Source organism: Bacillus rossius, chromosome 3, assembly GCF_032445375.1.
Source record: "Bacillus rossius redtenbacheri isolate Brsri chromosome 3, Brsri_v3, whole genome shotgun sequence".
NCBI classification, from domain to species: domain Eukaryota; kingdom Metazoa; phylum Arthropoda; class Insecta; order Phasmatodea; family Bacillidae; genus Bacillus; species Bacillus rossius.
The window spans coordinates 115,384,122-115,399,679 of NC_086332.1; the positions used below are offsets into that span (position 1 = coordinate 115,384,122).

Genomic DNA, 15,558 nt, shown 5'->3' on the forward strand with positions numbered 1-15,558 from the left:
GTCCTCTACTATGCTTATTTACGTACAGATTTCTGGACTTTTCGTACGAGCATCAGCTGCGACTTATAATGATTTCTGAATGAAGATAAGTCGAGGAAACAGTGGTAATTTACACTGGTTTCGGACTTAGTAAAAGTAGGGCGAATAAGCGAGGACTGAGAGAGGTCTGAGTGGTGTCTGCATTAAAAAATATTATGAGGGCGGGTGAGTAGTTCTGTTGCCGCATTAATTTTTTTAAATTGTATTTTTATGAGAGTGAAAATGGCTGAAATGTGTGTTTTCAGAAACAATTTTGGGCATGAAACTCCCGGTACAGAATGTTTAAAGTACTCAAAGGACTTGCATTACCACTTTATCCATATGTATGCGCCATATAATGCTATGGTTACTGCTCAACTCTTGAAGTTGGCCTACGCACGACGAGATGGCTGAGCATTTATTATCACGCCTCACCAACAAAAATACATTCCTCACTATGTGAGCTCCTTAATACCATAAGTCATGACGAATTTTTTTTCCAGATATTCCCCCTATCTGCGGTGAGTGTATCATCTGTCAGGACCTAGCTTCCGACGTAACTTTAAGAAAGATTGGCCCAAAATACGTTGCATTTTTTTATTTGTTGCTATAACATCAATTTAGACTTATTTAAACAAATTTTTGCCTGACATGGCATAAATCATGTCCTCTGAAATTTTATAATTTGATACAGTGAAATATTAGCTGACTCCAATCTGTAAACGCCGAGAAGATGAAAGTGATAGTTTCATGCGTGCAACAACAACTACCATACCAACTATACTATACAAGGTACGGAATAGCAAGGTTCAGGGACCTGTCGAACACGGGAGGCCAGTGCAGCGGGGACCTGATCCAAGACGAGCCGAGGCACCGGGAGTTAGCAGCGAAACGCGAGAAAGGGAGGAACTCGTGGACTGCGTGCTTCTGGCCCAACGTTAAAACCTTGTACTTATATTTTGATTTCCCGGGTTCGGATCCCTGCCAATCCATCCTGATTTCGAGTATTCAATTATTTCCCGGATTCACTCCAGCCATTTCTGGGAGTTTCCCACCGGTGCGCCTCATTCAGTGGCGGTAGCAAGGGGGTTGGGGAGGAATAAGGGGTACATATCCCCACCCCCCAAATAAAAAAAATTGCAAAATTTCAATGAAGTCAGTATGTTATTTTGGGTGATTCATGATGAGCTGTTACAAATGTGTCAGAAGCCACGTCGCCTACGAATAGTACTGTAGGCTCATGTGTGAGTTTGTTAGGGTCAATAGTTATGTAAGTTTGTTTTGAATACACGTGTTCATATTTTTGACGTCAATACGTCTTTAAAATTGCTTCCATAGTGGGAGGAAATTCAAAAAACGAATGATAACAAAATCGGGGAATACAGTTTCGTGTTGCAGCTACGTATCTATCATCTCCATCTAAAATTTAATTACACCACTGGATAGCTAAAGGATCAAAGAATTCGTTACGCTAAGTGAGGATTGTGACGCATCGCGCGCGGGGCAGGGAAAAACGCCGCCATTTTGAGGTCATTTGCTGCGTTTCGAGATTTCCATTTAGTATAACTTTTGACTCGGAGAAGCTACGACGTTCGTTTTAGTTTCAATCGTCAGTTCTCGTCAAAATCCATCGATTGCATATATAAAACGTTAGTGTAAAATAGTTACAGTGAATATATATGGTTTTAAAATATAAAAATATATAATCAAATTTATATGTCGGCCTATACGCATCAATAAACCAAATCCAATTACAGAGATCGTATACGGTTGGAAAGGGCTTCCCAAAAGCAATCGAATGATACCAATAAAACACCACATGACCGAGTGAAGCAGTGCCGGGAACGTAAAAGAATGAATGCGGCCGAGCGGATCAACGACGGTGCCAGTACATCTGTAGCTGGGGCGGTTGAAATTATGCAAGTGGATGATGAAATCGCGTCTATATCGACGCCGAACTGTGTAGGCATCGATTGTGTACGATCGTCGATTATGAAGGCACATTGGGCAGCAGCTAGTGCACGTTTCACTATACGACGTTTGTCAACAATCCATTCGGACATGAGTGTGATGTGTGTGATCGTCTATGGTTTCTGCGCTCATTGAAGCCGACAAAAGAAAAACCCGAAGGACTTCTTAGTGTTCGAACATGATTATAAAATACATAAAATAGCGTATTTTATATTTTGTATAGAAAATATTATCTGCTACGTACACGTATTCGTGTACAACACACGGCCACACGGCAGTGTCCATGACACAGCCACACCCCTTTTCTTTTGTTCAAAATTCTCCTTTCCCAACCTCGGAAAAAATTGGTGAAATGACTCGAATGACGCCGGACTCACCCCATGTCCAGGCGTCCTCGTGCTGCGTGGACTTGACGACGGCGCTCCAGAGGTCGGCCTTGAGCAGGGCCAGGTCGTCCTTGGAGGTGGGCAGCGCCTGGCGGGCCGCGGCCCACGATACCAGGTCCTTCCCCAGCAGGACGCGCGCTCGCGAGTCCTCCAGCCAGTACACGTCGTCCAGCGAGGCCACGTCCACCTGCAGCAGCCTGCGGGACCGCTTCCACAGTGGCAACCAGTCACACTGCACTTCAAGGCTGCGAAATATTAATTCAATTATGCTTCAAGATCATAGCACACGAACAATTTCCAAAGTGATGGTAGAACACTAGACGTCCTTGTAATTAAAACTATTTTCAACGTATTTATAACATAAATAAACACGGATACCACCGCAGCCAAGTACTCGGGCTGCTTCTGGTCACACGGAGGAACGTAAATGGAAGAGAGTTCAGCATTGCCGAGCTATTGCGTCTGCGTGCTATTGTATAAACTCTGTTCCGTGAGATCCGTCTCCGTTTACATGATCCGTCTCAGTTTCCGTGCCATTGTAGAATATGGGCCTAAGGGCGGCACTGGGTCGTTCTTCACACGCCCATTCGCCTCTACGAGCTAGACACCGAACTGGTGTGCAGTCTTCTCGTCGGTAACGTGCATCTATGGGACTATAAACAGTGACCGTATCATTTTTTGATGGAATATTAAAGACAAAGGCTCCCTGCACTTCGCTATACACTTTACAGTGCTGTGTTTAGAATTTTTCTTACCTTAAAACGTACATGATAACACCCGTTTCAGCCTTTCTCATTGTCCAGAAAATACATACCATGAAACGAAACTTGAATAGGCAAGTGTAATGGCTCTTCAATGCTATTCGTAATGACACACTATCAAGAAATCTCAAGTGGTTTGAAAATAGCGTGTTTACAGCCGGAGATCTGCATTCCCTTTGGAGGTCTAGCCAGGCGACCACCTTAAAGTACAGCTAGCCCTACCAAACCTTTACACCAGAATATAACAGAAACCAACAGAAATACAATAGTAAACAATATTTTCTCTTATATTCAATGCGGTAATTGGCAACTTCATGTTCGTTTCTGTTGTAATTCAGAATGTATTTCAGTTGTGTCTGTTGGTTTCTGTTGTAAGGCATTCTATTGGTTTCTGCTGTTTTCCAATGGGTTTATTGTATTCTGTTGGGTTTTGTTGTTTTCTGTGGCAAGTTACTTTGGGGGATGTTGTTTTATAGTGTTTTCTATTGTTTTCTTTTGGTTTTGGGTGGTTTCTGTTGTAATTAATTCATGTTGTTTTAGAATATTTTTAATTATACTCTGTTTTTTTTTTTGTGTTTTTCTGTGGCAAGTTAATAGTTTAGGGTCTGTTGTTTTCTAGTGTTTTTCATTGTATTCTGTTGTATTTAATTGGTTTCTGTTGTAACCACTCTGCTGGAATATGTTTTTTTCTAGTTTTTCCTTTCTTTTCTGATGATTTATGTTGGTTTCCATTGTAAAGTATTCTATTGTTTACTATTTTTTCTACAGTTTTACATTTTATTTTTTTCTGTTGCAAGGCATTATTTTATGTGTTATGTTCTACTATTTCGATTGTATACAGATTTTTTGTAAGTCATTCTGTTGGTTTCTAGTGTTTTAAATTGTATTGAGTTTGTTTTTGTTAGTGTCTGTTGTAAAGCACTCTGTTGTTTTATAATGTTTACTATTGGGTCATTCCATGCCATTTCACACACCTGTTGACATCACCATGACCGAATTCAATGAAGCTTAGGGCTTTAACAGTACAGGTGCAGGAAAGTGAATTCTCAAAGTTACAGCCCCCTGTGAATAATACTTTTTATACAGCAGGGTTGCCAACTTGTGGAAAAAGTGGAATTTTTGCCGCGCAAGGTCCAATAAAAATATTTGTAACTTCCTTTGTAGTTGAGTGAGAACTTTGATGTAGGGCTCAATAGAAAGCTAGAAAAATGTACTTTGAGATAAACATAAGTTTTACGAATTTTAAAAGAAATTTGTTTCAAGGTCATGTTCATGTAACCTGTGACCTTGAAAATGTTAAAAGTGTATTTTTGAAAAATGTGATAAAATTATATGTTATGAAGTGCATTATGGGCTATAAGCGACATAAGTTTCATTTTTGGGTGGATCTGGGATCAAGCACTAGAAAATTGTGAATTAGGCCATGTTCACTTAAACTACTCTAGTAAGGCATTAACACAATTAAAAAAATGGCGTAGCTTTAAGTCATTCGTGGATTTAACACTGAATAAATTCCTATATAAGATTCATTTACTCATTACCAATACTGAAGGTTACTGTTGCTTCCTTTCCTTTAGTTGGCTTTCCGAGGTCTTTGTGTCAAAGGCTGTTAAAACGTATGTCCTTCCAGTTGCTGTTCTTGGATCTACAGTTGTGAGCACATCTTCAATTGAAATCTTCATAACATCTGGATGCTGGGGATATACATAAGATGGGGAGGGACATTGTGGATGCAGGAAACTAATAAGAACTTCATGAGAACTTTCTTCTACTTTCAGAACACATCCCAACCACCACCCACTTCCGTACATGCATGTCACAAAACCTTTAACTTCATTCACAGACAATGTACATTTAATTGTATTCATGTAATGAGTTTCACCTTCAGTTTCACTAGAAAATCTCTTCACAATTATTTCCTCAGATGAAACAGGCAGGAAGGCATGGCGCTTCTGAGTTCCAGGTATTGGTTTAGCATTTGCACATCTTTCAGACAACACATTCTTTCATTCATTACCTCTTCCTGAGTGACATAAGCAAAATTCATGTTATGCAAACTACTTACATCCCATTCAAACAGTTGACGTGGGGTCTTAATTTGGTCTGTGTAAGGACGTTGCAGACTTGCCCTGGCTGCCAGTCGCTTCAGTTTTCCCCCTAGACCCTCACATGTATTCTTGCCGTGAGAGGTGGCAAAAAAGTGCCACTTAGCTCCAACTCCAAAATCATTTACATGATACATAAAAAGTTGAGAAGTTACTTTTATTATTTTATTGAGCAGCACAACCATCAGAGAAGTAATATATTTTACATTAAGTGACTTTTTCTTTAAAAAATGGAATAAGACGTGTAAGAAAAGTATGTACTGCAATGACATCATATTGGAGACAATCAGAAATTATTGTTAGGTTGGTAGAAATTATTTCCTCTGTTGACTCATCACGGTAGTATATTGCAAATGTATGAACTGTAGCATGTGCATTGTTCCAATGGAATCCCTGAACTTCATCTTGCATAATGAAAGAATAATTTTCTGTAAAGTCAAATACAGCTACCTCACCAACATCTATTTTTTTTTTCAGATCCTTTAGGTAGTTCCCTTGCTGGTATGCGATGAAAGAGTGAGTTTGTAATATTAAAAATTTAGAAATGATAAAATCTATGAAATCATCAGATGACTTCATAAGAACTTCAAGTGTGTAAACTTTTGATGCAACCCACTGCTTGAATGTTACAGTTTCAATTGAATTCTGCTCCAATGTCGTCTCCAGTGATTTTCGTATGTATCAGGGCCTGGACATTCTGCACACTCATGGAAAAAAACATTTAATTTGGGGAGGATTACACATCATTTGAGCCACATAGTGGTGATATGTTAACAGATTTTCTCTTTCCATGAGTTTGGCCAAATTACAGCCATCTATTAACAACTTCATATTTTGGTGTCTTACACAGACACATACAGTGTGTGTCCCACTAGATCCTGCCAAAACCACATATTTAGGCCGTAGAGATGCAAATTTGGAGAAACAAATTTTAACACTTGGATGCTCCTGTTTGAACAAGGCATATACTTCTCTCAGATTGTTTAGTAGGAGCCTCTTTTGTTTGTGTTCTTTGGTATCGCCAATTCGAATAGTTACAAAGTCCTTTTTACCAGGCATCATTCTGCTGGGAATTCCTTCTGTATTCTGCTAATACTCCAATCCTAAGGTAAAATAGTCAAAATTTGCACCTTCATACTTCTTTCTGTACACCCTTCAAACTTTTCCTTCAATTTTTATAATATATTTTCATCACAACTTTTTTCCTGTGATAGTCCTACTTCTGGTACAGGGATTTGAAATATTCTTTCTTGAATTGCAGACGATATTTTCATTACTTTTTTCCTTGCATATTTTGCTGTTCTCACTTTTCTTTTCTTTATGGGTGATTCCCCTATACTTGGTAGACTGTTATTAAATGTGTGCAACACTACATCCATGCTTGATTCCTCTTCATCACTGTCAGGTGAGCTTTCCTCTTCACTGTACTCTTCCTCCCGTGTAGTACTTGCACTTGCTATTGATGAGATTTGTTTCCGACATGAATCACATACCTTCTGTCCAGTCTGCAGGTGTGGTTGTTTCTGTATAATCCACTGAAGAACATTTATCAACTGTTTTCTGCTGCTTTTGTGACCCTGAATATATATTAAACGGATTACAGCACTGTGTATTTATGTACTTATTTTCCATTGTTGCAAAGTATTTATCAATACGGCTAAACTTAAGAAATTCACATTAAATGTATAGCACTGTTGTCAATGACAAAGCTGCACTAAGACTGACCTTGCTTTGTGAGACTGGCGTGATTATATACACTTGTCTGAACTTTCTCTAAGAACATTGGGTGCAAAAGTGGCTCAATTCCACTGCATCCCTAGTCAGTATTTGAGATGTAGCTTATGTTCCCAGATCCATCCCAAAATGAAACTTGTCACTTATAGCCAATAATGCACTTCATAACATATAATATTTTCACATTTTTCAAAAATACGCTTGTCAAAATTTTCAAGGTCACAGGTTACATGAACATGACCTTGAAACTAATTTCTTTTAAAATTCGCCTAAAACTTATTTTTATCTCAAAGTAAACTTTTCTAGCTTTCTATTGAGCCCTACATCAAGGTTCTCACTCAACTACAAAGGAAGTTACAAATATTTTTATTGGACCTTGCGCAGCAAAAATTCCACTTTTTCCACAAGTTGGCAACCCTGCTGTATAAAAAGTATTATTCACAGGGGGCTGTAACTTTGCTAATTCACTTTTCTGCACACCTTCTGCTAATTCCCGAAGTTTTTTTTAATTCGGAGATGGTGATGCCAAAAATTATTATTTTCTGGTTGATTTGTCATGGAATGACCCTATTGGATTTTGTTTGTTTCTGTTTTCTGTTGTAATGTTCTTTATTTGGGTCTGAGATTTTTTACACTTTCCATATTATTCTACAGGTTTTTTGTATAAGTATTTAACATAACACTTTTTTTTTAGTGTTTTCCATACTGAGTTTAGTTTGTGTATTTTATGTTTTGCTGTTTGAATTGTTTTTAGTGATTTGTCTTGGTTTTTGCTATGTTTTGTATATTTAAAAGGTTTTAAAATAGATTCAGTAAGAATTTTATTTTTATGTAGTTTTACAGAAATTCGTTTTGGTTTTGTTTTAGTTTATTATTAGGTAATGTATAAATCGTTACGATAAGATAAAAACAATAATGTAATAATCGAATGAAACTCATGAAAATTCAATATAACCCAACAACAGTACGATAGAAACCATTAAAATGATTGACTCCAATAAAAATATTGTAAAAAATAGAGAACATTTACATGGTGTTTGCAACAGAATGTACAAAATAAAACAGTTTAAAATATAAACCACTAAAATAAACATGAAACAACAGAAATCCCGACAAGTAATATCTACTTTGGCATTAGTGTGGGAGGTCAGTCTACCAGTGGCTTCTGTGGAGGAAGAAGCAATATTATTTTTTTTCCCTCACCGGGTTTGAAACGAGGACTACATGTCATAAGTGGGTTTTATTTAAATGTTCTCAAAATTATACTGAAATAATTTTGTAAAAATTTAAAAATTTTTAACACAATTTTTACGGATTTTCAACATGGCGGCCGTAACAAACGCAACATTAGAGAGTGGGGTCTATTCGATTTCAAAATGACAAAAATGTTCCAGAAAAAATGGCGGAAAACAAAGAGGCATAACATTCTAGAATTCAAAATGGCGTAATTAAAGATAGCAGATCCAAAATGGCTGGCGAGCTAAGGTCAAGTTCAAGGTCATCCAAGATGGCAGTTCACACCTCGGCACCTCAACCAAAACCAGTCCCAGCTCAGCCATTTACATACTACGCTCAGCTTTTCCTTAGCAAGGAGCTATTGAGTAAAGTATGTAAAAAAAAACCTAAAATACCAACATATAGTTGAACTGCGAATAGATGACGTACTTGTATGATATTCAAAGACTTGCCCATTTTGTAACAAAAGTAGGTGATTATCGGACATATATTATATCTTTTAGGAGGGAGTGTGACCGCCGCAAATTATTCATGTTAAGAAAAAACTGTTGGTGGGGACATGTTGAGTTGTGTGACAAGTAAGGAAATCACACGAGCAGACACAGAGGAAATCTGTACAAAACTGATATCATGAAAATGATATTGAATTACCATGAAAAGAAAAAAGTAGAAATTATTCAGACTTTTAAAGATTTTGTCGCTTCTGGTACACTTTTCTGCCTTTCCTTTGACGAATGGACCAGCGTCCGAAACCGGAGGTACTTTAATTGATGTCTGCATAATGTGAATGGAGTTTTCAATTTAGGATTAGTGTATATACGAGGTAAATGTGGCGCCGAAGAGACCAGACAAATAGTCGAAGATAAATAGAAAAGATTTCAATTGGATTTTGAAAAAAAAAAAAAAATATATTGTTGCCATCACCAGCGATGGTCCAAACGTAATGTGAAGAAGTTTGGTAGGGATAGCCAGAGCGAGATAATACTATGATTGAACCACACAATACATCTATGAATTTTAGACACTTTTTCAAAAAAAACTAGACTACTGCCACATCCGCAGCTTCTACCTCCGAAGATACTGAAACTGATTATAGTGACGATGAAATGCAAGATGAAGAAATGCCAGCTACGAAACAAACTGCCCATTACAAGAACAACCAATTGGTGAAATTAAAAAGAGTGCTTGATTAAACTCGATTCCTAGTTTAATTGTTTAGAAAGAGTCCACTGAAAAACAGCCAATTACAGAAATATGTGAAATCTGAATTTGGGAAAGAACTCAGTTTGTTACTAGATGTCAAGACGAGATGGAACTCCATCACTGTAATGGCAGAACGTTGCTGAAGCTCAAATAATTCGTAAAGAAAGCGTTGATTGATTTAAACATGTTACACAAATGGAATGAAGACAATCTCCTTCTTTTGCAGTCAATCGTTGATTTATTGCAGCCAGTCAAGATAGTTGTAAGAACCTTAGGCAGACAAAATTCTTCATTACTCACAGCCAAAGAAATAACTGACGTGTTTCTGAAAACATTCAATTGACAACGACAAATGAGAATCTTGTGAAATGTTTCTTCGAAACTTTGAAAGCTCGCCTAGAAGAAAGAAGACCACAACTAGTTATATGTTTGTTAAATTATTTACACACTGGTTATCACAGCTCACAGTCCCAAAACACGGATTTTCTTACTTCAAATTTAAGTAAAACTTCACTTATTGATTTTGGCAAAGAACTGTATTGCAGACTTTTAGAAAATATCTCTCGTATCCAAACGCCAGAATTAGAAATAATGGACGCCGTACCTAGTGCTAGTAGCTCTACAGATCACAACGAATTATACGAGTCGTTTCAAAGTCAAATGGAACAGGCAATCAAAAAATCGAAGAAAATGTATCAGAAATTCTTACAAAACAATCAAGAGCAACATTAAAAAAGGAGTTTCAATTGTTTGAAGCCACCGGAAAACGTACTGAAAGTTTGAAACTACTTTCCAAATCTAACACAATAAAACCGACATCTGTTGAAAACAAGGAAATATTCTCCTTGTCCGTAGGCATTATTACAAAAATTAGAAACACATGTCGGACAAAGATGTTAACGCTCTGATTGTTTTTAAAAGCCTATGTTATTAAATCAGCAAAGAATTCATTATCTTATATATTATATATATTATTTCTCTAGCCTGTTTTTCTGTCGGACCGCGAGATCTTCCTTATTCCTTGATCAAATTCCATTATTTACACCTCATTTTAAAGCTTATCGTTCCGGCTAATGACGAAAAATAGACCCACGGTCTAAAAAAGTACCGCTTTTCTTAATTTTAGATTTAAAATCATCTAAGAATAGGTCCTTATGGATGAGTCGATTTTCGAAATATATCGAATAGGATTCATAAATATTGAGGCCACTTGCTGGGCCTCAGTTTTACTGCACCTTTTTATATCATTTCTTTCATATTTTCTTTATTTGTGTTTTAAATATTGTTCTGATATTTATCTTGTTCTTATTTAAGCCAGTCATACTTTATTTAAATATGTGTGTAGTTCTTTTATATTATATTTTTGTTTTGATGTGAGTCAGTTTGTTTTGCGCGCGGTGTCATCGGCGGCTACCTGACGTCACGACTGCCGGACGAGGGAATGGGGAGTCGACTGCCGGCGGGGCTGGAGACATGTCGTGAGACGCTTCCGCGCGGAGGCGCGAGCACTCGCCTGGAGCTATGGGCCCTATTTCATAAACACAGTAATAATATTAGTTCCTAAATAGTAGTGAAATAAAAAGTAGCTATTAGTGTAGAAATTTGTGTTTCATAAACAAAGTTGAAGGACTGCTGAAATAGTTCACTAATTTTATTAGTTTAATAGTCAGCTGATGTTGGTGGGTAATATTTTGATGTTTACATTTTTGAACATTGTGTAAAAATGGCTAAAAGAGAACTTAAAAAAAGGAAATATTAAAATTTTCCAGAATAAAGATGTTCTGTTTGGTGCATTTTCTGGCACTTTAACAAAAGATGTGAAGAAGTTGTGTTGGACAGAAATACGTGATTATGCAGTAGCAATCGGTTTAGTAATAAACGACAAAGACTATGCCAATTGCCCCACAGACAGTAGCTTTAGAAACATTGTGCATGTCTGCTATGCAGTGGTATTGCACACCACTGCCAAGCCAGTGAAGTGCTATTTGCAGTGGTTGCTTAGGTGGAAGTGCCTGGTTCCGTGCTGTTGGATGGAATAAAAAGGTTCAATGCTTGTGAGCACATAATTAAAAACACCACGTGTTAACCTAACACGTTCATTGTACTCATATGTTTCCTCTAACAACATATAGGTTTTCCTTTCTTGAAAATGTCTCGGACGTCTTACTATTACATCATCATCTTCACTTCCACTAGAATCTGAAGATTCCATTTTCTTTGTTAAATTTTTGTACTTCACAAACAGATACCACTGCTGTTCTCTAAAAAATTGATGACTCTTAAAATGATTTATTATAGAGCCAAGATTGATAAATTTCAGTGCTAATAATCAGTGCAATATATTTGTGTTTGAAGTTTATGAAACACTCCTGATTTTGAACTCATTTTATCACTCATTATTAGGAGTCCTACACTACTAGCTACTTTTTTACACTACTAGTTTTATGAAACAAAACTTATAATTAGCAGCTACTTCTATGACTCCTGACTCCTAATTATGAGACTAATAAGTTTTATGAAATAGGGCCATGGAGAGGCGGCCCGCCACTACTTGGGCCTGGACTTGGCGCACTACGGTTGTTGAAGACAAACGGGAGTGTTTTTACTACGGATCGCCGGCACCTGCAAGGTAAAGAGGCGGCTGGTAAATTTGCATTTGGCCCCCGCCCACAAGTGTTACACAATTGGGATTTGACGGAAATTCAGAAATTTGGAGACTTAAACATTTGTGCACGAATATATATTAGACTTGAATACGTGTGTGGTACGTCCCGTTAAAGTGCAAGGAATAGGCCTACGTTGCCCTCGTTATATGATATTTATTAAGGAATCCGGAAACAGACAATGTGATAGCTAAGCCCTGATGATAATGGATTTAGCCTTTACGTGAGTCGGCGTGTAGGAACGTACGTTTACGCAGTGGCTCGTCTCGCATGCACGGGCGCTTTTGACCTAGTTGAATTTTGGTATAGAACAGGAAATCAGCTGATCGTTTGTGATTCTCAGAAAAAAGTAAACGTTAAAAACTATAGACTTTATTACGTAAAATGTGAAATTTATTAATAAGACACATGTTTTCACTGATCATGTCAATAATTTCTGCTTCTGAAAGGACTTATGTATTTTATCTACGCTTGTAACTAGGTATTTTGGTATAAGATTTTTGATAATAACTTATATTATTAGCTACGTCTATAATTTATATTCTCTGTAAAGGTATTATTTTTTATATTATATATTCTAACTATTTATCATTAGCTTCCATATGCGCCGCACTGTTGATTATCCTATTTTGTACTATGTTGAAGGATTATCCAGTAAACTTTATCTAGTATATTTACTTTAATTTGTTTTACGTAGGTAGTTAAGTAGTATCTAATAGGGGCTCCGGGGACAGGCTTCAGGCTGTGGATTGAGATTGTCGGTCCACGGCTTCAGGCTGTGGATTGAGATTGTCGGTCCGCCATCTTGGATTTGTGACGTCACGGCGGCAAAAATTCCTCAAAATTCCTCAAAAATGACTCAAAATGGCCCAAAATTTCCCGTTTTAAGAAAAAAAATTCCCGTTTTCGAGGGAAAAATTCCCATTTCGAGGGAAAATTTCCCGTTTTATTCCTTAAAAATCCCAGCGGCTGAAAATTCCTAAAACTGGCTTAAGCATCCTTAACTCAAGCCAACGTTAAGCCATTTATAGGATTATGACGTCACCGCTGCAGTTTCCGTTACGCCCGCCATATTTAAATTTACTATCCAATTTTAATGAAATAGATTTTTTTTTTAAATTTATAAAAAAATTCAATTAATAAAATTTTAATAAAAATTATTTTAAAAACATACGTTAACGACACGGAGCTCGGAAGTCCTCGGTTCGAACCCGGTGAGGGCGAAAAAAATAAAAATGGCGACCGATCCTTCCACCACGGAAGTCACCTACAGACTAACCTACCACCACCAATAACGAGGTCAACTAGTATGATGTCATGTCCGCCATCTTGTCTTCGTCTGCTGGTAGCCATCATCATCTTGTTATCGTCGGCGAGAGTGCGCTGACGCCATGTTAGTTTAATTCTTATCTGCTAGAGTGCAGTAATCATTTATTATTGCTGTGTCACCCGCCATCTTGTCATTTGGCCGCCATCTTGGAATCGTGTAATTATTTAGCTAGAAATTTGGGAAAAATTCCAAAATTCATTAAATAAATCACTCATTAATTTACAGATTGATTCGATCAGTTTCAGTCCTTGGTTCGATACCCGATCGATGCAATAATGTTTAATTTGATGTAAAAAAATAATAATTTCATTATTCCATGTTCAACATTCTTAAAGAGACATTAAAACCTCTACTGTCATCATCATCCTATAAGCCATTAACACCACCATATTGGAAATTCGTAATTGTAATGCTAGAGATTCGGGAAAAAGTTCAGAAATCATTAAATAAATTTCCAATCAATGTACTGATTAATTAGATCGACTTAGGTCCTTGGTACGATTCTGGAAAATGAAAAAAAAATAACAATTTAACATAATAGTAACAGGTTCGAGGAATTAAACGCCACAAGTTCTTTTACAAACATAATATTTATTACATAATATATATTCTACTACAGGATCACTTACGAAAGCCAGCAATCTTATAATCATTTAGTTCCGCAGCGGTGTGAAATGACTAATTCTTAGCTCCAATCGGTTTGTACTAGACAGAGTCCAGCCAGAACCTTTACAGACATAGTCCACCTCTTCTTGACAGAGTTTCTGGATACCGTATTTAACAGTTTGCTTCACATCGTTAGAACTGTAAATTACTGCAGCCGATGTCTTGAATGCACACTTCTTCACTTTGTCATCGAACGGATATGGCTTTCCATATATACAGTCCAACCACAAGTTATATTTCAAAGGTCCGTTTGTTGCTACATCATCAGTAAGCGATTGATTATCTTCTGTCTGATATCGTCAAGAAAATTACAAATGTCCTTCGACTCACCGAACGTATTTAGATAATAGTAGTCTTTCAACGTTCCACGAAATGCAGACTGCGCCAAGTAGAAGACATTATCGTTCACTTGTAATGCTCCGAACACAGTCTTAGGTTTAGTTCCATGTTCAGACGTCATAACAATCGGTTGCTGGACATCTGTTTTTTTTGGTTATACGCTTTCGTGTCTCCAATCTAAAGCGAGGAGTCGAAATGTCGGCAGGTAGTTCAGCAGTAGGAGCACAGACTCCACCTTTACATTTTTTCGCATGATGTCGCAAACTGTCAATTCGAGTAAACCATTTAAGGCACTCATCACATCGAAACTTCATGCGAGAAGGATTCTTCGTGCATTTGCTCCGCTCATGTCTTCGTGCATCATGGGAAAATGCGAACGACGTATCACAGTAGCTGCAAGGATACCGTGGTGATGAAGACGATCCTTTCAGACCCGATCCAGATACAGGCGTTGCAACAGTAGTACCATTTCCAGGCATTCTCTTATGCACATCGATGCATCGTTGTTGCGACGATACCTTTACTTTCTGCCGACCAGCAGGACCTTTGCATGCCTTCATGTGCGTTTTCATATTATCTTTTCTGGCTAACTGCTTATGACATTTCTCACAAACAGACATTTTACGATATAGGTTCTTGACACATTCGCTCCTCTCGTGTCGCCGAGCATTGCTGTTGTTTGAGAAAATCTTGTCGCAGTAACAGCACCGATGTTCGCTAGTTGTCATATCAGCATCCATTGAAGTCTCCATCGAGGTCGTATCGTCGATCGTCGTGGTTTCCTGCACATCCAGCTCAGTAGTCATTAAGCTATCTTCTGCTGGTGGTATCACATCTGTTGAAATCTCCTCCAATGTTGACGTCGTCGTCGTTGCCAACGAGATCTGCTCCACCATTGTCGTCGCTGACGTCAAGGTTCCCGTAGACGATGATACAACGTCCATCGAGTTCGGCGTTAAAGTCGGTAAAGATGCCATCGAGTTCTCAAGAACAGGTAATTACGCGACTTATGTACCAGATGAAATAATCTAGGTGATCCTTACACCGTCGTTGACAGTAACAAACTGAGCGACCTGCTGTCTAGGACTCGCTTATATACATGCACCGGATGGAATAATACGCTAGTCAAATCAAGAATCATTTACA

The 15,558-nt window shown here is 37.7% G+C and overlaps 1 protein-coding gene across 4 annotated transcripts in view; it reads right to left on the minus strand.

The window, feature by feature from the left end:
* LOC134531178 (apoptosis-resistant E3 ubiquitin protein ligase 1) overlaps positions 1-15,558 on the minus strand; it is a 404,465-nt gene that overhangs the window by 197,813 nt on the left and 191,094 nt on the right. For all 4 annotated transcript variants that reach the window (XM_063366812.1, XM_063366811.1, XM_063366814.1 and 1 more), the window contains exon 3: positions 2,367-2,572. In XM_063366812.1, coding sequence (XP_063222882.1) covers positions 2,367-2,572 — 206 coding nt within the window. The remainder of the gene's footprint in view (positions 1-2,366; positions 2,573-15,558) is intronic.